A 23870-nucleotide genomic window follows, 5' to 3' on the forward strand; every position below is an offset into this window, starting at 1 on the left:
AAGCCTAGGCCGGTTTTTTTTTCTGCAGTACTTGGAACCCCCAGTATTATACCTTAGGTCAATATTTGGGCTGATTTGTATGTTCTCGTACTTAGAGGCAGTGTCCGGATGGAAGGGATTTTGTTTTCTGATCAACATGCATGTGTCATTTTGTTCTATTTAACAGCTAGTTTTGTTTTTCTTTTTTGTTTGTTTCTTATTAGGCTCTCTTCTCTTTCACCTGGGCCAGGTATCCAACCTATAGTTTGCATTTTGATCCCTGTGGTATTGATGTTCATTTTTTTATTGACTCACATTCAGTCACTTACATTGTCTTTGTAGGCAAATGTGCTTTAAAGTTATTAATATACCAAGGGAACTAATCAGTGGCCATCAGAAGCATAAACAGAGAGTAGCACATTGCTGATGTAATGTGTTCTGAAGCCCTTCTGCATTCAGCTTCTTCTCTTTATGGAGACATTTCTAATTTTCATTTGTAGTTCTAATTTGAGCAGATGAGAAAACTTTGTTTGCCTCCTGATCCAAGTAAACACAGAACTGAGGAATCTATTGGACCCCCATAATGCACTTGTGCAGTTGCAACAGAGAGTTCTGGAACAGTTGCATGATTTATTTTTATATATTGTTTTCCTTGAATATGTGTTTATGTAGAGTAAACTGCACTTTTACTGTGTACCACCATAACGGGCTTCTCTTTGGCCTTTGTCTCTTGATATGCTAATTCTGTTCTCCATGTAAGAGTCCAGGAGTTGGTGTAGCCCTTGACTGACATTTACCCAATGGTTCCAGATAAGTGATCTGTGAGGAAATCTGGCAGTATGACTTAAAGGGATAAGGCAGCCTGCTGTAGATGAGCACTTTCCCTTTGACCTAAGTTTGGTTCCCACAGCTTTCCGTACAACTTTGAGCAAGTTGCTTACTCATACCAGCTCTCCTGAATCACCCTTAAAAAGAGGTTTATGTAAATAAGCAGATAAATAAGTATAGGTCAGGGGCATCATTTGTTTAATTAGCACAGTTCTTATTGCCATCTTGGGTCTATATAAGTGTGCACATGCATATACTTTGTTGTGAGTGTGCACACCTATATGTGCAGTGTGGTGTCTATGCACTTGCTCATACCCCTAACCTCATGTAAAGCTGAAATGGAACTCATTTCACCACCTCTTCCCCATCTAGAGAGTCTGTGTTTGTATTTGTTCCTGAAGTCCAGCTGTTGATATTACAAGAACATTTGGCATTTACATTACCCAGCGCCATTGCACAGAAGGAAAAAGCCCTGCAACCCATATGACCCAAGTTTGATTAGTGACCTAGGTGCTGGAAAAGTAATCTGGGATGAGTTTAAATCCTTGTGGTGAGTGGGATGACTTGGCCTGCTGCGAGGTTAACACTTTGTGGAGACTGGGTTTCCTAACAGAGTTGCAGCAGTGGTGGGCCAAAGGCATACATTCACCAGGCAGCTTGGATGTGAACTGCAACTGGACAAATCTATGTGTCAAACCTGCTTCGGGGTTCAGGGAGTTAAGGATAGCAGAAAGCCTTGGTGACTGCTTGGATGTTGATTTCCCATGGCTGGTAAGGCTGATAGCTGGTAGGCATGGGTCAGAAAAAGATAACAGAAAAGAAAAAACACTGTGTTGGTGGGCCAGCTGTTTACTTTAACTGTTTCATTAAAATTAATCACTCAGGTGTCACTGTTTTTGTACCATCCTCATCCTCATCCATGATATTCATGTAAGTTACACATTGTGGAAAGAAGGATTCCAAAAAGGAATAGAAAAGAAAAAGCGTCATATCAAAAAAACTCTAAAAGAAGGGAGGAAGGATTTATGCAATATCCCCAAATTGCCTCCCTTTACAGGGAGGAGCGATGTCTGGGCACAAGGTACTTTGGTAGAGACCAGTGACCACAAGGGAGCACTGGCTCCTGGGGGGTGGGGCAGTCTTAATGGGTTACATCATTAGCAGAAGAGAGTGACACACTGTCATTGACTCCCATTGCATGACTAGCCCTAGAATGTGTTCTGGAATATGCTGTGGGGTAAACCTCCTGATGGATTCCTGAGTAACAGATTGTCTCAGTCAGCTGTCAGCTTCAGTGAAAAGGGAAACTGGGAAATCCAGCTGGCCAAGGGAAGGGATGATGGCTGGCAGGTAGTATGGGAGAAAAAATTTAAATAAATCCATTGTCCTGCTCCTTACACCTTCTTCCATTAACTAGTAACCTCCTGTGACCCACTACCCCTCGCTTTGCTGCTTAGAGTGCTCACTGACTTTCCAGTGTCTTCCATTCACTCTGTATGATTTTATGTGTAGGTGTGTCTTGCTTTGGCCATGCATTTGTTAGTCTGGTTATTGGTTCATCCTCTTCAAAAAGGGAAGGTGAAAAGTACAGCTTACAGAACATGCTTCTTGAGAACAAGATGCTTTAAAAAATGAGAGACAGATGGTATGGAAAATGTCTTCTAAAGGATTTAATTTTTGTTTCTTTATTTTAAACCATGATTTGTGCAGACATGCTCCTCAGTTCTGTATCTCCTAAGAAGGGCTTCATCATCTGCATAATTAACTGTTATCCCAAATATGGAATGTAGTTGAGTTCTGTAAAAGTAGTAATGAATTCCTTTGTTGCAGAGACAGGCAGTAGTAAGCAGTGAAGTCTAACTTTAACCGTGTGCTGCCCTCCCATGATGATCGTTCGTTAGAACATGATTTATTTTAGACATCCTACTAGCAGAGAATGTCAGTTTCGTCAAAATGACTTACATTCCTAAGCTAGTCAGGTATTACTTGACATCAGATGTTTCTAGTGGTAACCTTACCTCAGCGTCTTTATAAGAGGTTCCATGCCCTCATGTTGTCTGTGTCCAACATCTCCACTTGAAGGCACCTCTTTGAACAGAATTATGACTTTTGATGCAAGTCCTTAGCTACTAAGCATCTCTGTTTCAATCAGAAATCTATAAAACCTGGCTTTTGGGGTAGGAAGATCTGTACCTTAACACCCTTTAGCACTCATGATCACTTGTTTTTTGAGTTATCGTTTCACAGTCAGGTTTCACTCCTGATCTCCCATTACTGTTTGTGGCTTTTGCAAATTCTTATGCCTGCATGGTTTCTTCAGGATACTTTAATTTTACTTCACTTCCCATGAAGGGCACTGCTTGATTGGCTATTCTGAATTGTTCTAATCCATGGCTGTATTTCCATTCAAACACGGGGGACTCCTAGCTGGGTAAGTTACAGAATAAGGTTATGTATTTGGAGGGCAGTTACCTTCCTGACATACCCCTCGACCTGTGTAGATCATGTTTGAACATCTGTATGCTTTGTGGATATCACCTACAAGGGCTCTGAGGTTTTTTACCTTTTTTTATTAACTTTTAATTGCTACCCATCAGATGTACACCTAAACAGATGATCTGAAGTAGTTAACTTCGTTTGATCAGCAACCTGTGGGTATTGGATCGGACCTGGATCCGAGCCGGCAGCTTTCCAAGCTAAAGATCCAAGCTCCTCCCCCTTACCCATAATACCCTGCTACCTCTTTCCAGTCCTCAGTTCTCATTTGCCGCGGCTTTAACAAGCACAAGTTATGAGCTCCTGGCAGTTAGGTAGGAAGTATTTGTCAAATTCTTGACTTTTGGTAAAATTAGAGAAGTGTGTGTTTGTGTTTAGTTTAAAAATTAGCTTAATTGCTATATATTCACCCTTCCCCTTATTCTTGTGTGTCTGTGTGTGTGGTTGTGGTTTTTGTTATGGCCGAAGGCCCTAAAGCCATTTTTTCTAAGTGCTCTGAGTGTGGCCATAAGCTCTCCCCAGCCGATGGCCACACTCAGTGCGTTCCTTGCCTGGGGGTAGCACATTTGTCATCGGGCTGCCATATCTGCTCAGCTTTTAACCCCCGGGCTGTGAGGGATAGGAGGAACAAGCTGATCCTGGCGGGTGTTATGCCAGCGGATTCTGTTTCTTCCTCCTCTCCCTCAGTGGCTCCAGCCACGGCTGTGGCTGTTCAGCCAGCTGTACTATCTCCCCTGGCTGGGACTCAACCTCCCACCCTTTCCCAGGGAGAGAAGGAGGCAAAGAGGAAAGAGAGGGGAGAGAGAGAGGGAGAAAGAGAGAGAGAGATAGGGATAGAGAGAAGCATAGGAGCTACAAGCGGCGGGTCGACTCTGCCCCCTCGGCCCCACCGGCTAAACAGCTCTCTTCTCCCCTGAAGATTTCAGGGTCTTCCCCCTCTCGGCTCCATTCCCCACGTTTCTTGCAGGAGCCAGAGGAGGAGCCCCGGCCATCTTCGAGGTCGTCGCGGCGGCCTCTTCTAGGTCGACACAAAGCCTTTCAGATGCTGACATGGACCGGATGATGCGTTGCTTCCTACAGGCCCAGATGCAGATGGGAGTGCTCCTGCCTTCCCCCCTCCAGGGGGAGCTCGGCCCCATTTTTTTGCCCCTATAGCTCCTTCTCCAATCCATTATCGAGTTTCGGAGCCAACGTCAGATCTGTGTAGTCTCGGAGTCAGGGAGTCGGCGCCAACAGTAGTGGCTACTTCGCCGGCCATGCCCTCGAGTTTGTCGGATCCCCTTTCAGATCTGAGCTTCGGATCTGAGGGGGTAGGTGTGTCTTCAGCTCCGTTGTGGTCGGAGCACACTTCCCGTTCGGGTCCGATCGCTTCGGCTCCGATTCCGATCCCCATGTCAGATCCGAAGGTGTTGCTCATGGAACCCAGAGAGAGCGGTTCACCTTCGGCCTTCGACATGGTGGAGAGGGTTCTCTCGAGAGGTTTGAGACCCCTTGCTCATGCTACGGATCCAGCCACCATTCCCTCACAGATGGACTTGTCTTCCATAATCCGGCCCCAGGGTTAGCCTGCGTCGATGCCCCAGGCAGTCCCACTGGAGGAATATGACCCTGTTGGTGAGCCTTCCTCGGACAGTCCCGCCGAGGAGGTCCCTCACAAACGTAAGTGTAAAAGGAGGCACTTGGACTCTCCCGAGTCCCTCAATGAAGACACCAGTTTAGAGGAAGGGGAAGGTTCCCCCAGGTCACTTCCCGAGGACGTCTCCTTTGGAGACATTATGGAAATGCTGCGCCTAAAAGGGGGGTGGTCATCCCAAAAGCCTTCCTCGGATGAGTCTGGGTTTCTGGAGGCATTTGACACAGGCCCGTCTACCTCATGGGTGTCCCCTCCGGCCGACCCCCTGGAAGACCTCATTACTACCAGGGCATGGAAGGAGCCAGACACTGTAGAGCCAATCCCCAGGAGACCAGATAAGATCCTAAGTCCCCCTGTGGATAAGACAGCGTGGAGTAAAGGTTCCCCGGTAGATGCCATGGTGGTGGCGGCTGCCCCCAAGAAGGAACTGGCACAGGATAGATCCTCGGTCCATCCTCCTGATAAGGAGTCTCGGACGATGGATTGCATCAGAAAGCAGATGTTTGCTTCAGGTACCTTTTCCATAAGGGCGCTGAATTACTTGGCCCATGTGATTAGTTTTCAGCGGGATCTGGTGAAGGAATACGCTAAGTCTCCCCCTGAGTCCATGTCGGCCGAGGACAAACGGACTTTCTCGACTCGCATGGCCACTCTGAAATCTGTGTCGATCACGTCTATGCAGCTACTCTCCCATGCCATGGAGGGGGCCGCTAGAGCCAGCGGATCAGGCATCGCCTTACGGCGTCACGCCTTGCTCCGACTTTGCAATTTTGCGGAACCCTTCAAGGCATCCTTCATGAACGCTCCCTTCGGTTCTACCCTGTTTGGCAAGACCGTCCACGATACATTGGTCCAGAGCGAGAAAGATGGGAAGACACTGTCTGCCATTGGAATCCGCTTCTTGGCTCCTCAAAGGTCCTTTTCCAGGAGCCAGAGAGGACAAAAGAAGATGTGGTTCCAGAAATCTCAGCAGTCCCATTACGCTCCGGACCCTTCGTCCTTCAGAGGCAGAGGGGGACAAGGTGGATGCCGGCCCAGAGGCAGAGGGGGGCCGAAGAATTTTGGGTCGCATGAACCTTTCTCTGATTGACCCACGCAGCAGCCCTGAGGGGTGCCTGACTGTTCCTCTCTGGTGGCAGTCGGGGGGGCATTTTTTGAAGCACCTGGCACTATGGGAGTCCATCACGACAGATCACTGGGTGCTTTGAATAATATCCAGAGGCTACTCTGTCCCCTTCATAAACCTTCCTCCTCAGTCGAGGCATCTCCCTGATGTTCCACCCAGTCAGAGGGAGGCTGTAGCTTTAGAAATAAAGAAAAAGAGCCATCCAGCACGTCCCCCCAGACCAGTGTGGGTTAGGCAATTACTCCAAGTTCTTCTTGATGCCAAAAAAGACGGGGGACTTAAGACCAATTCTCAACCTTTCTGCAATGAACCTCTTCGTTGCCAAGGAGAAATTCCGGATGGTCACTCTTCAATCCATTCTCCCCCTACTGCAGGAGAACGACTGGATGTGCTCCATAGACCTCAAGGATGCGTACTACCACATTCTCATGGACAGACGATCGAGGAGGTTTCTCCGCTTTCGGTTGGGGGCCAGTCATTACCAGTTCAGGGTTCTACCATTCGGCCTCACCACAGCCCCCAGGGTATTCACCAAGGTCATGGCAGTTGTAGTGGCCCACCTGCAGCTTCAGGGAATACAGGTTTTTCCTTACCTGGATGACTGGCTCCTTGCCGCCTCCACCAGGCATCTACTCTGCTCAGCCAGGGATTGCTTCCTGCTCTTAGCTTCCCAGTTGGGAATCACTATAAATTACAAGAAATCATCCCTTCAACCAATGCAAGTCCTGGATTTCATAGGGGCCAGAATAGATACGCTTCAGACCAAGGCTTTCTTGACGTCGGACAGGCTTCGCAGCTTAACCCTTCATGTCCTAGCACTCCTTCAATCTCCAGCCCCATCAGTGGAGTTAGTCCTGAGAGCCTTAGGGTCCATGGCAGCAGCAATCAGCCTTTCGCCCTTAACTCGCTTGCACATGAGGGTCCTCCAGTGGATCTTGCAGGTCCAGTGGTCCATCCTTCAACACCCATTGGACTCTCCGATCCCCCTCAGCAGAGTTTGCAGAAATTCCCTCATATGGTGGCTCCAATCTCGGGAGCTTCGGGAAGGACGACCGTTCATAATGCCACAACCCCAAGCCATCGTAACCATGGACACTTCTCGCCTTGGGTGGGGGGGGGGCATTGTATGGGCAGAACTGTCCAAGGTACGTGGACTCAGACAGAGACTGTTCTGCATATCAGTGTTCTGGAGATGAGAGTGGTGCTTCTAGCGTTGCAAGCTCTTCATGCCTTTCCTCCCTCCAGGGACTATTGCAGTTCAGACAGACAACATGTCAGTGGTCTAGTACATCAACAAACAGGGGGGGACCAGGTCTTACCCTCTTTGCCAGGAGGCCATGAGAGTTTGGGATTGGGCGATATCCACCAACCATTTTCTGTTAGCAATGCACATTCTGGGTCGGTCCAACATCTTAGCAGACAAGCTGAGTCGAACTATCCTCTTGCCTTACGAGTGGTCTCTGAACCCCTTAGTAGCGAAACAGATCTTCCGCAAGTGGGGTCACCCTTGCTGTGATCTCTTTGCATCGCCTTCAAACGTGAAGTGCAGTGAGTTTTTCACTCTAATCCCCCCCCCCCCCCGGGGGGGAAAGCCCCAGAGACGCTCTAGTTCATGCTTGGCCATCCGATCTTCTTTATGCTTATCCTCCTCTTCCACTAATGACAAAGTTTTTACAGAAAGCTCATTGGTTGGGGAACAAGATTATCCTCATAGCCCCATTCTGGCCTCGTCAAACCTGGTTCCCGTACCTACAGTCTCATCTCATAGCTCCTCTTTGGATCTTAGATCCCATCCCGGATCTGATTTCTCATCCTTCAGGATTAGAAACTCCGAATCTGGATGACCTCAAGCTCTCAGCTTGGTTGTTCCAGTTCCATTAGTTGCCAGGACTCCCGGTATCTCATCCGCAGTTAGATCCATCCTGGTAGCGGTGCATAAGCCTTCTACCAGGAAGGTTTACAACAGCAAATGGAAACGGTTTTCCATTTGGGCCTCGCATAAGAATTTGGATCTTTTCACTGCTCCCATTCCAGCAGTGCTTGATTTCCTATCTCATATTTTTCAGCAAGGGGCCAGTTCTTCTACTGTAAAGGTTCAAATGGCTGCCATTTCCCATTTTCACATTAGAGACAATCTTAGTCCTTCAGCTTCCACTAAGATTTGTAAGACCTTCTTAAAAGGAACCTTTCTTTTGAGACCTCCTATTAGGAATGCTGTTCCCCCATGGGACCTAACTTTGGTCCTTCAGGCACTAACTGGACCACCCTTTGAACCTGCAGCTTCTGTTGATTTAAAATTCTTATGTTGGAAAACTGCTTTCTTAATGGCTATTACTTCAGCTAGAAGGGTGTCAGAACTCCAGGCCCTTTGTACTAAACCCCCATATCTTGTTTTCCATAAGGACAGAGTCTCTCTCAGGACTAACCCTTCCTTCTTACCTAAAGTGGCTTCCGAGGCGAACATCAATCAGTCCATTAATCTACCAGTTTTCTTCCCTAACTATCAGAATAAAGGGGAATACAAACTTCATTTGTTAGATGTTCATAGACAATTGCGCTTTTACCTACACAGAACAGCTGCCTTTCGCAAGTCAGCGCAGCTATTTGTTTCCTTTGCAAAGCCTTTCTTGGGTAAGCCAGTGTCGAAGGTGACTCTAGCTAGATGGATTTCTCACTGCATTTTGCTCACATACAAGATATCAGGTCTGCCTGAGCCCTTAGAGGTTCATGCCCATTCTACCTGTTCTATGACTACTTCTGCTACGTTCTGGTCAAGAGTGCCCTTGGATGATATTTGTTTTGTGGCTACTTGGGCTTCCTCTCATACCTTTATCTCTCATTATAAATTGGATTTAATATCCAGAGGAAGAGCAGCTTTTGGCTCTGCAGTGCTCCAGAATATCCTTCCTTGAGGACCTCCCAAGTTTTTTGGTAGCTGGGGACTCTGTCCCACAGGTTGCTGATCAAATGAAGTTAACTACTTCAGATAAAGAAGTTAGGTACTCACCATAACGTTCCATCTGAGTAGGTAACTTCATTTGTCAGCAACCGACCCCCCTCCTTCCCCCTAACCTGGTTATCTGAATCCTAGAATTATATCAGCTTTTGGTATTCATTAGGTTAGAATGTTTTCAGGTTGTTGTTTCGTCTAGGTGACATTGTATAATTGGGCAAATGCGATCTGAGGACTGGAAGGAGGTGGCAGGGTATTATGGGTAAGGGGGAGGAGCATGGAGTTCAGATCTTTAGCTTGGAAAGCTGCCGGCTCGGATCCAGGTCGGATTCGATACCCACAGGTTGCTGACAAATGAAGTTACCTACTCAGATGAAACATTATGGTGAGTACATAACTTTTTTTTTTTCTCCATATGCAGAATAGGTCCTTTAATACTGTACATATGTCAGAGTGGTTAAGGACAATGCTTCTGAGTTTGCAGTCATCTGCATACTTGTTGGTTACAGCATGCTGAAAAAATGAATCCTCCTTTTCTTATGCTTACAACCATGTATCCAGTTGTGGACCCAAGCTATTGCAGCTTTATTACCTTTACATTCCTGAGTTTCTGTACGATTCTGTCATGGGTAGTCAGAATGAGGGAAGTTTTATGAAGAGGTAAACCTTCATCAGGGCATGCAGGATTTATTGTCATGACCACAGATCACTGCAGAACATATTAACCATGTTTTGTTTTTGTCATGTTTTAATTTATTTGTACTTTAATAGCTAGATAAAGGCCACTAGGTATGGCTACTCTTAAGTGAGTTGTTTGTACTCACGGAATGTGTAAAAGTATATTTTTAGATTCAAAGCCAGGCATTAGTGTGGCTTATTCACAGCCTGTTCAGCTGTACTAAAAAATGCATGTGTAGCTTGTGCCCTTTTTAAGAGGCTTCTGCCAGTTAATTTGCTCCAGATTTGTTGTAGCTCAGGTAACTGTTGCCATTGTATATGGTTTAGTGTTGTGTAGTGTTGTTGAACAAGTACAGTGCAGGTTTGCTGAGTCATTGCATGTAAACATTGTACTCTGTATTGTTTTCTTTCTTCATGTGGAACATTTTCATTTGCAGTAGTTTGCGCTGATTAAGCGTATGATTTTTGTGGTTTGTTAGTGGTTTACCATTGGACAGATGTCCCTTGCTTTTCACTCATGTTTTTTCATTCTCTGAAAGTGAATGGGGAGTTTAACACTGCACCATTTATGGGACATTTTTTCAAGTAAATTACTGTAGTAAGTCTAAAACAAAAATGCATATATATTGCATGGATCTTTACAGATTGTATAGTGTTAGTTCTGCTCTCAAAAGTACATGTATATATATTTTTTTATCTTCTCCACTTACAGTGGCATGCCCTCTCCCGAGAAGAACAAGCCAAATACTATGAGCTCGCCAGAAAGGAACGGCAACTTCACATGCAGCTTTATCCAGGCTGGTCAGCACGGGACAACTACGTACGTATGGAATTTGCACCCAAAGGATTCTAACATTTGTATCCATTTTCTGCTTTTTGTTTTTACATCTTCAGATTTGCATTATGAATCTGGCCATTGTGTTTATAGCTAGAGTGAAGACAAAAACTTTGCTGGAATGGGCAGAGGAATAGTATGTGTGTGTGTGTGTGTGGGGGGGGGGGCGTTGAATCGTCAGTGTCATACTTAAAATCCATATTTTGGCAAAGTGGGACTAACAAGTTGATATGATTTTGGCAAGTCTGGATAAAGGACTTGGGTAGCTCAAAAGCCCAGGAAATTTCTGTTTGTAGTTTGTTGGTCAATCCATTTAAAAGTATATTTTTTTTAATTCTGGTTCAGTTTACAGTTATTACAAAGATGTCTTATAGTAAGTATTTTTTTCTGGACTATATACTCTCTTTCCAATGTTTGTGTTTTGAAGGTTCAATGAAGAATATTTTTCTTCTGTTGATTTAAACTAGCAGTATATGCTTTTATAACAGGTTAAAAGAAGTGCAACAGGTGCATTTGTTTGCTGTATTGTACTATGGATGTTCTCGTTTGGCATTTCACTAAAGACTTAGAGCTCTGATCTGAGGCTTGCTGTAAAGTCCACATGTAGCTACTTGATTGCCCATTTTACTTTCAATCTTTAGATTTTTTTCCATCGTCATTCTTTTAAAATTTTTTTGTATTTTCTTCTGTGGTACCCCAATATGATGGCAAGGTTTGCCTACTCTTTTGAGATTTTCTTCCCTTCGGAATGCAGTTTTGCTCTTTGAAGGAAGTTGTGTGTGTAAACAGCATGTTTTTCTTCTTTCTTTTTAGTTTGCCTTTTTTACTTTGAGAATATTTGCAGATACATTTTCTGCAGTTTTCGTTGACCAAAGAAATTAATATTTTTGTCCAGAACTAGGTGTACCATAACCGGTGTTAAATTGAGTTAAGTTCAGTGCCAGATAAATGTTAATGATTCTTGTTTACTCTTTTGTGAGGTCCTCTCATTTCTTGCAGAAATATTTGATGAGGTTTATTTGCTATCCTCAGGGAAAAAAGAAGAAAAGGAAAAGAGAAAAGCAAGCAGGCGAGACCAACGGTAAGCGATATCACTCCACGTAAATATCATTCCAGGTCAAGTCGCTAACTTTTACAATCTATGTCTTAGGCTGGATAGTTTCTTTATATTTGTAAATAATGTGCTAGTTAGTATAACATTTGTATTTTGTGGGGGGTGCATTGTTTTATTTTACTTTTTTTATTTAAAACCTGTTATAAAATTATATATATATATGTCAGTGATGTGCAGTTTATTAGTCTAAATTAACTACTGAAGCTTATATTTTTAAACAGCTAGTGTTACAGCACATTTGTCTCATATTAGAGTTTTGTGTGTGTATGTGTAATTGCTATAGGTTGTTCTTGTGTTTTCTGATGCATGCCGTAAAGTGGTAATCACCCCCATCTTAAATTAAGGAGGTTTGAAGTTCTATTTTTTTCTGTTTGTTTAATGAAACTAAAATACTGCATAGACAATCTCTGATAAGTACATAATACATATTATATCTATGAAAGTATTATCTTACTTTAATTTTGAAGGCTTTTTGTAATTTGTTCTTTTTTTCCAGAGCACAGCGAATGTTTCCTAAATCCTTGCCTTTCACTTCCTCCGATTACAGGTGCTCATGACATTTTTTTTAAGTCCTTTAAGTACTAACTAATAAATGCTTCATTTAATGCCATTACTTTATATTTATATATATATACATATATCCTGACTGCCAATGTAACACATGCTGTGTGCCACAAAAAAGAAATTAGCTCTCCATTATGTTGCAATTGGAACCTTTTGAAGTTTTGTTTCATGGCACAAGGTACCATGGTAGTTATATGGTAGTAACTGGTAGTAGGAAGGTGACCATTTTGTAGACGTAATGAATAGGACTTCACATGGTAATTAGTATTATTACTGTGTGATTTTTCTTTTAATAAGTGTCACTAGTTATACATTATTGACAGCAATGCAAGACTATATAGCCATGTAGTTATAATGAGAACTGCCTGTACCTGGTTAATACATAGTTACTATTTGATAACTACCAATTCTCCTGTACCCTGAAATGCAAAGTGATACCCATTTCTTCCTTTTCTGTACTTCGTTTACTAGCTTTACTATCTTTTTTTGTAGCTGATTGTGAAAATTGAATATGCAGTATTTCTTTAAAGTGACTAGTTAAAACACTAAATCCCACAGTAAACCTCCTTAATCTAAATGCATTGTAACATTTCCCTTTATATGTTCCAGTTAAAGCATGCCACTGCAGTGTGTTTATTTTGCCCTTTTCTGCTTTGTGCTTTGAACCTTTGGCTGCTTCCTTTAATTCACACTAGCTTTACACATACTAATTTTTCTGAGGTGCATCTATCTTGCCCCTTCTGCAGCCTGACTCTTATTTATACGCTGCTTTCACTTCATCTGCCTTTTATTTATTGTTCTAAATTAAATTCCAAGACCAATATTGCTTAATTTATTGAAAGCTGCAATATCCTATTTTAAAGTAGGTATAACTGAAAGGGATCTTTATGGCTAAATTTAGAAGTCTGTGGCAAATTCACAGATTTTGTTTTCTTGTACACCGTTTGAGAGGTGGTCCATTACAAAAGTAAAAATGAAATGAACACAATATAACACAGAAGCACAAAAGTGAAGAAATCTGTTGAAAGGGATACTGCAGCTTTGATTGTCACAGCTTATTTACTTAAATTGCTGAATGCTTATGTGATTATATGAAAAATGAAAGTCAGTATTTATTGATTGGTTTCAGTCTTATTGATTTATTCCTTTTATTTTTGTGTGTTTGTTTTGTTTTCCTTTTTTTTCTCTTTCCTTCCTGTCATTTTTCTCTTTGATATGCTGTCTCACCCTCATTTCTGCTCGCTTCTTTCTTGAATTCGTTCAGACCTGAGCGCTCCTAAGAAATGCCGAGCGCGCTTTGGCCTTGATCAACAGAATAACTGGTGCGGCCCATGCAGGTGTGTATAGTTTTCCCAGACTCGCTATGGCTGGTTGCAGCTGGTTAATTTGGTACTTTCCCCTTTTTTTCTCTGCTTGTTGCCTGATGCTCTGTGTTGTGACTTGGGAGGTGAGTGTGCGGAGTGTTAAGCTCTGCAAAAGTAATATTAGTACCACTGGCAAAATAAATTGGTACTCCATTTTATTCTGATGGTGGTTGAAATGCAAAATATGGGGTTGTGGATGACATCTTAGAGATGTTTTAAAGTGCACCTCTCCCGTTTACAACTTGGGCATACAGAGTGACACTTGTTTTAAACCTACCCTAATGGTATTGAATCATACTGTTGCACTATTTCCTTCTTGCATTTAAGAATTTTTTTGGTTTTATCTGTTCAGGGGAGATTACCAAATAACACTGAGCATAACAAAAAAGAATCTGGTTAGGTAGCTGAAGCTGTTATTTTTGAAATCCTCTGAACAGTACCCAGCATTGTTTGTTGTGTTTTGTGTTTACCTTGTACTAACAGATGCAAATACTCCAAAGAAGTGTCGGGCATTGTTCGGGCTAGACCGACAGAGTTTGTGGTGTAAACCGTGCAGGTATATAATCAGATAGGTTTTCAGGAATCTAATATTAAAAAATGCTTTGCAAGTAAATATTGTATGATTTGTTCTTCAGTATTAATTGCTAAATAGATAAATGTCTTTTGCAAAAGAAACTTCTGTAAACAATATGCTGCTTTATCTGTTAAAGTTTTTCTTGTGGTAGAACTGGACATTATCAGAGTATTACTTTGGGGCACATCTCTCTGTAGAGGTTGACCTTTGCTGTGACCTTGTGCCTTCAACGTCTCCTGGGAAGAAGAGAGCTGATGTGCTCTTCCCCATTACATTGTGTTGAGGAGATCAGCTGATTTTCTGTGTAATTAAGAGGCATATGGGAATTTTCCCCTTAATCTATAAAATCAGTAGGTAGATACAGATGAGGTATAAATTTCATACTACTTGTCAAGCAAAAGAAATGGATTCTTCAGTTTATTTGCATTGAAGACATTTGCATGATATTCAGCTAATCTCATGGAGTATATTTATTTCAACTTGACTTTCTTTAAAAATAACAATAAAGACAATATATGAGAAAGCTAACATGTTCCTTAAAAATGAATACATTTAGTAATGACTGCTTTTCCAAAGACTGTACAGTAAGGATGAGGCCATCAGTTCTTAGTAACACTGGGTTTTTATAATTCTTCCACATTTCTAAAGCTGTGCTTGGTTACATTTTACAAGTGCATTTTAAGCCCAGATTTTACAACAGTTAAGGTTTAGTCTTGATTGCTAGCAAGTAGTAGGCTACAAGATGGACACTCAGTAGTAGCAGAAAGTAAATGGACTGTAATAGGTGTGCATACAACATTGGTATCAAACATGTCAGTATTGTACAATCGAAGATAACATTTCACAGTTTAGGACTAGTGTTATACATCGTTTTTCTGTCAGTTATGGCATTATTTAACAAAAAGTTGTTTTTACATTCCCTATCATTTCTTTGCCACCTTCACAGTGGAAACTGTTGCATTGGGGGGTGATATAAGCCATGAAAAACAGTTATTGGTATATTCCTTCCCGTTAAAGTTTACATAAAATGAATGCCAAAAGTGAACAGCAGCCTAAGTGGTGTTTATGTGGGTTTGTAAAGTAAGTAAAATAAGTACTTCACTCTTATTAACTGCATACATTTTGGAATGTGAGTTTGTACTTAGAGCCATTTGGGAAAACCCTTGACTATTTTCTGAATATGGGTGAATATAGTTAATTTTTTTAAAATAAACATGCTGTAGTAAAAACAAAATCTGTTATGTTTATCTCCATAGTCTTGTCACATATGTTATGGTCCCTGGTCTCATTGATGAAGTAATTGCATTTTTTGTTTGTTTGTTGATTTTATACCATATATTTTTGAGTGAAGGCACAATTTTCCTCCCTAAGTCAGATAGCACTATATGCATCTGGTAAGAAAGTCTTCTAAAGGAGAGAGCAGCAGAAGTTTAACCTGTATACGAGAGCATGAAATGTAGGCAAGGTAACGCCATGTCAGATTAGGATGGTCATACAAAGGTTTTGAGTTTGGTGCTGTGCATGACTGGAGGTAACTACATTGTTTCTTGAGGCATGATGATAGAAATAGGTTTTTGCATTGGTAGTAGTTAATTTTGAATTTGAAAGAAATTGCCCAAAACATTGTGTTATGTTTAATTTTGTTGACAGAGAAATCTTGTACAGCTTATATAGTTCTCAAAATAGTTACTTAGTATTTCTTTTTGTATTGTTCATATTTTGTTTCATAAACATGTTCCGTAGTTAATGCAAAACATGAGCAGGTGTCTTATGTTACACATTAACTACTCCACAAATGTTCCGCAGTGCTCTCTAAAAGTCACTGAACCTCCAAAGTCATTTGTGCCTTTGCCACAGCTGTTTACACTGAGAAAGAATTTGTTACTTTTTAATTCATGTACACATTGTATACCAAAGTATATTAATTGTTTTTAACTTGCAGTAGTAGACAGTAAGGTAGAGTTTTAAAAGTAGAAAAATATCCATGAGCATGTTCTCCACGATTTAAAAAAGTAGTTTGAAACATACTGCGTTAGTTAAACCAAGTATGTTTTCAAACATTAGCACATAGTATAGATTTTTTCCAAGTTTTGTATCAGTGTGAAATAATTAATTCTACCTTTGAGTGATGTTGTAAGGCTTTATTTGTTAACCTTGAACACAGCCACCTGCCACCCGCATATGAGCAAAGTATTTTACACTCTGAGCCTATGTTCTACCACAAGTTTGACTGATTCTGTAGGTCTTTGGGTGGTTTGGTAACTGCATCTCTAAAATGTCTCTAGGTGGAGGTAACCTAACATCTCCTTTGTTTCACACTCTGTTTCTTAATTATTGCATTTGGTTAAATGTATTGTTTCTTTGTCCTGATACATGCAGTCTTTGAATATGGAAATATAATCATGGTAGGTATTTGTTTTGATACCAAGAAAACAACTGTGTGCGTGGTGCTTACTGTTTCAGCTGCATTGCACGACCATATTTTCTCCGGAAAACTGATCTGGCCACAAATGGTATTGTGTACTTAAACTATTTTCTGAACTGGATTTTATAAAAATGTGTACACATTGTGAAAAAACTGTTCTACACCAGAATTTTGTAGAACACTGAACTATGCAAGTGTGTTCATCATCTCTTTGCTGAGGTTGTAGGGTTGCATCTCAAAGTTGTTTGCTGTTTTTTGGTAAAAATGTAAGCCATTGTTTAGTACCCTTGTGCCCCCGGCCTTCTGCCCAGTAGTGCTTAAGCACTTTCCTTTTGTTGTACCAGTAGCACTAATACATAAGTACTTTATTTTTGTTATTATAGTTGTTGTTTGTTATACAAGAATTGCCTCCTTAAGAACATTTTAGATTCTTGGCGAAACACTGTGTAACTTTGGACCATAATGAAAGCAGTTACATTTTTTTATTGTGGTTTGCTTAAGCATTAAATAGTCGCTAAACAGAACCTGGTTGTAAAGATCTCACAAATGTAACCATGCAGCATCTCTAGTTTTTTAGGGATGTAGCTTTTCTTTCTAAATTTTTACTTATTGTTAAGTATATGCCTTTTAAGATCCAGACATTGCAGACTGTCGTCCCCCCCCCCCCCAATTTATATATGCATGCCATTGTGTGATGGGAGACAGATGTATAGTTCAGTGCTCTGATTTTTCTCTGGTTATTGAGTTCAGAGTTTCAAAAAAAAGACCTTAATCCTGAATTTTCATTCCATTTTGTAATGGTAGTAAGTCTTGCGTACAGAGATGTTTGCTTGCATTGTCATCCCATTTAAAAGGTAATGTTTCCATCATACACAAGACAGTGATGATCTGCTTACCAGTGGGATCACTGTCTTACTTCATTCCTTTAGTGTGACCGTTACAACTGTGTGCCTTACAAATGTTCACTCATTTCCTTATTTCCCAGTGAGGTGTGTTTAAAACCATAACCGTCACATGTTCCATTCTTAGTTGCACTCTGCATTTGTTAGACGATTTTAAGTGTTCCTGTGTGCCTGGAGGTAATGCTGTTGACTTATTCATTTATTATAATTTTGCTAAGTTTCAGATGTAAATTTTGTTTGTATGAGTTGAAGTTTATTATGTTTGTTCTCTTTAATGACAAGGTGGTGGTCTTCTTGGGAGGTATTATGCAATAATGTAGTTGCACTATGTGGACTTAGCTTAACAAGATGTCAAAATGTAATGAGAGAAAAATGTTTAAAATGTGCCATCCCTTCCCTTAAAATACTTATAAGATAGTTATTTAGTATGTTAACTTACAAAAGCATTTGCATACAATACACATTTTTTTTTTATTCATAGGTGTATACTAGGCTAACAACCATTAGGGCCTGTGTAAACCTAGCTGTGAAACCCAAATGTGTCCCACAAGTTATATGTTTTAGATGTTTATATAGGGGTGATTGTTGGTTATGACATGATTTACTGACTGCCTCTGTTCATCAGAGCCATGGGTGCCAGACTGGGGTGAATTTTCGATTTCCCACCCAATGGTCCAAGTTGCATTTAAAGTTAAGGAGGGAATTTGTTTCATATGGATGGGAAGCCTGTTCCAGAGAAAGGGAATTTTGTTATATACATAGATTGTAGAGTCAGGTAATACTTTATTCAGGTATGTAAAATTTACATTTAAGTTCTCTATTCTGAAGGTTTTGTTAAGAATATAGATAACAGCTGAATCATTTTACTGGTTGTCATGAATGAAATAAATCATTTGTTTGTCTTTATTTGTGGAAATTGTAGTGGTGATTCATATATTTGTGATATGCTTTCTACAGAGGCTTCAGGTAGAAGCATTCAAGTAGTCTGAAGTTTGTAGAACTAACTATTTGTAAATCCTTAGATACATTGCATTTTATGAATGTTAAATCTATATTCCTTCACATTTTAAACCTGTGGGAACCTAGATGGTATCAGTAAAGATAGCTGGTTTTGAGCCCACAAGTGAGAGTTTAGATGGTTCAGATATTTTTTATATATGGGTAAATAAACATTTTGTATATAGCTGAGTTTTATTATAAAATAATACATTGTTTCTGCAGTAGTCAGTCCAAGCTGGTTTGGGAACCATTCATTGAATTAGACTCTGCTGAATTGCTTCAGTTTCAAGTGCGTTTTATCTGAACATGTGCAGTGGTTACAATGCCAGTCTCTGTGCATGTGTGTGTGTGCATGCTTGGAACATTTGTAGTTGGGATCAGTCAAAGCAACATGGCAGATGAGGCCAACTGTTTTAATTGCAGCTTTCTGATTAAACACTTCATGCGATGTTTGGGAGGGCTTCAACATAGCCATGCCACTACATCTTTAGGAGAAAAATTAGAAAGGGGGTTTGTTTTTGCCTTGACGTATGTTGGAGTTGGCCATCGGATACAAGATTAAGTAGACAAGAGTCAACTTCGTACTGTCTTTGTAAAGGGTGTGGGACTTCACAATACCTGAGCATCCTTTGGTGAAAATCATAGGCTATCCTTGGTTGTATAAACTAAATCGAGCAGAAATTGCATATTTATATATATATATATATATATATATATATATATATATATATATATATATATATATATAGGCGGCCACAGTGGTGCAGCGGTTAGCGTTGCCACCTCACAGCAAGAGGTTCTCCGGTTCGATTCTCGGCTGGGGTGCCTTCTGTGCGGAGTTTGCATGTCCACCCTGTAGTTGCGTGGGTTTCCTCCGGGTGTTCCGGTTTCCTCCCACATCCCAAAAAGCATGCTGTAGGTGGAATGGACACTCTAAATTGGCCCTAGGTGTGAGTGTGTGCATGTGTGTGCCTTCTGTGGAAAGTTGGGCACCAGGCTGGCGACTCGACACTGTAAAACTCCACTGCCAATCATGAGCGGACAGGTGATCCGCTGTGGCAACCCCTAACCGGGAAAAAGCCGAAAGAAGAAGATATATATATATATATATATATATATATATATATATATATATATATATAAGCATCATGCACTGACCAGGCCTAGAGAGTAAAGTGCAATTAGCAGTTCCACACCTTTTACAGATGATGGCCTGCCTAAATCTCACCTCCCAGTGGTCTGGCAGTCTGTGTCACAAAAAAGATGATCCCTGTTGGAATGAAGGCACTTCCACATGCCATGATATGACAATGCTATGCTGTATAGAGTGGGTGAATGAAGAGGTTACTTGGCCATGGAGTCACTAGATGGTTAAGCTTGGAGAGAGCCAGAAAAAAAAAGACAGTTGAGGGAGTGTAGGAGTAAATTATCCTTAGCTTTGACAAGAAGTGCCACAGTGGAAAGGTTATTTTTATGAAGGTCTGTTTATATTGTTTTGGAGAGAACGTATGTATTGTGGAAAGAAATTTAGTGTTTTGATGTGTGCTTTTTGAAGGAAGTGAGCAGAATGACAAAATTTTGTTTTTTTGGTTGAGGTTTACCCATGTCTGTCATGGATCATCATCTTCTTTCGGCTGTTCCCGTTAGGGGTCGCCACAGCGGATCACCTGTTTCCATTTCTTCCTGTCCTCTGCATCTTGCTCTGTCACACCAACCACCTGCATGTCCTCTCTCACCACATCCATAAACCTTATCTTAGGCCTTCCTCTTTTCCTGTTACCTGGTAGCTTCATCCTTAGGATCTTTTTTCCAATATACTCAGCATCCCTCCTCAGCACATGTCCAAACCAACGTAATCTTGCCTCTCTGCCTTTGTCTCCAAACCTTCCAACCTGGGCTGACCCTCTAATATACTTATTCCTAATCCTGTCCAGCCTCATCACACCCAGTGCAAATCTTAACATCTTTAACTCTGCCACATCCAGCTCAAACTCCTGCCTTTTTGTCAATGCCACTGTCTCCAGCCCATATAACATAGCTGGTCTCACTACCCTCTTGTAGACCTTCCCTTTTACTCTTACAGGTACCCGTCTGTCACAAATCACTCCTGACACTCTTCTCCACCAACTCCATCCTGCCTGTACTCTCTTCTTCACCTCTCTTCCACACTCACCGTTACTCTGAACTATTGACCCCCAAGTATTTAAACTCATCCACCTTCGCCACCTCTACTCCTTGCATCCTCACCATTCCTCTATCCTCCCTCTCATTCACACACATATATTCTGTCTTAGTCCTGCTGACCTTCATTCCTCTTCTCTCTAGAGCATATCTCCATCTCTCCAGGGTGTCCTCCACCTGTTCCTTACTCTCACGACAGATCACAATGTCATTTGCAAACATCATAGTCCATGGGGACTCCTGTCTGATCTCGTCTGTCAACCTGTCCATCACCATTGCAAATAAGAAAGGGCTCAGAGCTGATCCTTGATGTAACCCTACCTCCACCTTAAACGCATCCGTCACTCCCACTGCAGACCTCACCCCTGTCACATTACCCTCGTACATATCCTGTACCACTCTTACATACTTCTCTGACACTCCTGACTTCCTCATACAGTACCACAACTCCTCTCTAGGCACCCTGTCATATGCTTTCTCTAAGTCTACAAAAACACAATGCAACTCCTCCTGACATTCTCTGTACTTCTCCATCAAAACTCTCAGAGCAAACATCACATCTGTAGTTCTCTTTCCCGGCATGAAACCATACTGCTGTTCAGTAATCATCACGTCCCTTCTTAACCTAGCTTCCACTACTCTTTCCCATAACTTCATGCTGTGACTGATCAATTTAATCCCTCTGTAGTTATTACAGCTCTGCACATCACCCTTATTCTTAAAAATCGATACCAAAACACTTTTTCTCCATTCCTCAGGCATCCTCTCACTTTCTAAGATTTCATTAAACAATCTGGTTAAAAACTCCACTGACATTTCACCTAAACACCTCCATGCTTCCACAGGAATGTCATCTGGGCCAACAGCCTTTCCATTCTTCATTCTCTTCATAGCTATCCTTACTTCCTCCTTGCTAATCCATTGTACTTCATGCTTCAGTATCCCTACATCATCCAACCTTCTCTCCCTCTCATTCTCTTCATTCATCAACCCCTCAAAGTACTCTTTCCATCTCCTCAACACACTCTCCTTGCTTGTGAGTATGTTTCCCTCATTGTCCTTTATCACCTTTACCTGCTGCACATCTTTCCTAGCTCGGTCCCTCTGTCTAGCCAATCAGTACAGGTCCTTTTCTCCCTCCTTAGTGTCCAACCTTTCATACAACTCTTCATATGCCTTATCCTTAGCCTTTACCACCTCTCTCTTTGCCATGCACCTCATTTCCTTATACTCCTGTCTACTTTATTCATCTCTCTGACAATCCCACTTCTTTTTTGCCAGCCTCTTTGCCTGTATACTCTTCTGTACTTCCTCATTCCACCACCATGTCTCCTTGTTGTCCTTCCTCTGTCCCAATGTGATACCAAGCACCTTTCTAGCTGTCTCCCTTACTAGCTCTGCTGTAGTTACCCAGCTATTTGGTAACTCTTCACTGCCACCCAGTGCCTGTCTTCATCCCTTGAACTCCATCTCACAATTACCTTTTTTCAATTTCCACCATTTGATCCTTGGTGCTGCCCTCACACTCCTCCTCCTCTTCTTGATCACCAACGTCATCCTACAAACCACCATCCTATGCTGCCTAACTACACTTTCTCCGGTCACCACTTTACAGTCTCCAATCTCCTTCAAACTGGCCCTCCTACATAAGATATAATCCACCTGTGTGCATCTTCCTCCACTCTTGTATGTCACCCTATGCTTCTCCCTCTTGTTAAAATACATATTCACCACAGCCATGTCCATCCTTTTAGCAAAATCCACTACCATCTGACCTTCTGCATTCCTTTGTTTAACACCATACCTACCCATCACTTTCTCATCCCCTCTGTTCCCTTCACCTACATGCCCATTGAAATCTGTTCCAGTCACCACTCTCTCACCCTTGGGTACAGTCATCACCACTTCATCCAATTCAATTCAAAATTTTCTTTCTCATCCATTGCACACCCAACTTGTGGAGCATATGCACTAACAACATTCATCATTACACCATCAATTTCCAGCTTCGTAAACATCACTCTATCCGACACTCTTTTCACCTCCAAAACACTCTTCTCATACTGTTCATTCAGAATAACTCCTATGCCATTTCTCCTCCCATCCACACCATGATGAAACAATTTGAACCCACCTCCAATACACCTAGCCTTACTCCCCTTCCATCTGGTCTCTTGCACACACAATATATCCACCTTCCTTCTGTTCATCATATCAGCTAGCTCTCTCCCTATACCAGTCATAAAGCCAACATTCAAAGTTCCGACCCTCACTACCACAGTCCTAGCCTTCTCCTCTCTTCCTGCCTTCGGCCATGCCTTCCGCCTGTTCTCCTCCTTAGGTCAACAGTAGCCCAATTTCTGCCAGCACCCTGTTGGCTAACAGTACTGGTGGCGGTCGTTGTTAACCAGGGCCTCGACCAATCCAGTATGGAAATATTTACTGGTGACTGCATGAAAGGATTTGGCGAAGTTTTACACTGGATGCCCTTCCTGATGCAACCCTCCCCATTTGTCCAGGCTTGGGACCGGCACAAAGAAATGCACTGGCTTGTGCATCCCCAGTGGCTGCGTTCCATGTCTGTCATGGATGAACTTTCAAAAATGCCTAGGTTTGCTGCTGTCTCTAAAGCTCACCCACTCCTAATGTGGGCTTAAACTAATGAGGCCTTTGATGACTGAATGTGCATGAGGTCAGATGTTGAGGAGTCCGCCTACAGCGCCACCTTGGCAAGAGGTACAGGACAACCTGAGCTTTTGGACTGTTCAGAAAAGTAGGAGTGATGCTCCATGGTTTTCCTTACTGGCAAGAACATGGCAGAACTTGAAGCAAACCTATAAAAAAGCTATACTATGCCTGTCTGTATAAACTGCTATCAGGGCTATAGTCATCCTTTGCCTTCTTTAGGGTAATTAACTAGACATAGCCTCACTCTGGCAAAAGGATAGAGTTTAACACTAGTGACACAGCCTGAAAATGTTTTTGCATCTGAGCAGTGATGAGTGGTTTAAATAAATCAGAAAGCATCTTTGGTGGACATACTGCTATGTAGATTGCTCGCTCTTTTTCCCGTGCAGGAAGTAACAGGTTCCCAGCGAAGGTCACAATGCTGTCTTCTAAAGAAATCAGCGTGCTTCCTCCAGAGTAGGACTGCTAAAACAGGAAGTTATATGCACCTGAGATGCCTGAAGTTCTCTTTTCTTCAGCATTTTCCTCAAA

The 23870-nt window shown here is 41.8% G+C and overlaps 1 protein-coding gene across 39 annotated transcripts in view; it reads left to right on the forward strand.

Moving 5' to 3' along the window:
• TCF7L2 (transcription factor 7 like 2) overlaps positions 1-23870 on the forward strand; it is a 677777-nt gene that overhangs the window by 643736 nt on the left and 10171 nt on the right. For 6 of the 39 annotated variants that reach the window (XM_044055854.1, XM_044055856.1, XM_044055857.1 and 3 more), the window contains 4 exons: positions 10406-10513; positions 11561-11609; positions 12139-12189; positions 13471-13543. In XM_044055854.1, coding sequence (XP_043911789.1) covers positions 10406-10513; positions 11561-11609; positions 12139-12189; positions 13471-13543 — 281 coding nt within the window. Of the gene's footprint in view, positions 1-10405; positions 10514-11560; positions 11610-12138; positions 12190-13470; positions 13544-14053; positions 14127-16523; positions 16551-23870 lie in introns of those variants that run through there. The other 33 variants (XM_044055861.1, XM_044055877.1, XM_044055883.1 and 30 more) reach the window with 15 other exon arrangements.

Source organism: Protopterus annectens, chromosome 14.part0, assembly GCF_019279795.1.
Source record: "Protopterus annectens isolate FY-2018-M chromosome 14.part0, PAN1.0, whole genome shotgun sequence".
Lineage (NCBI taxonomy): Eukaryota > Metazoa > Chordata > Ceratodontiformes > Protopteridae > Protopterus > Protopterus annectens.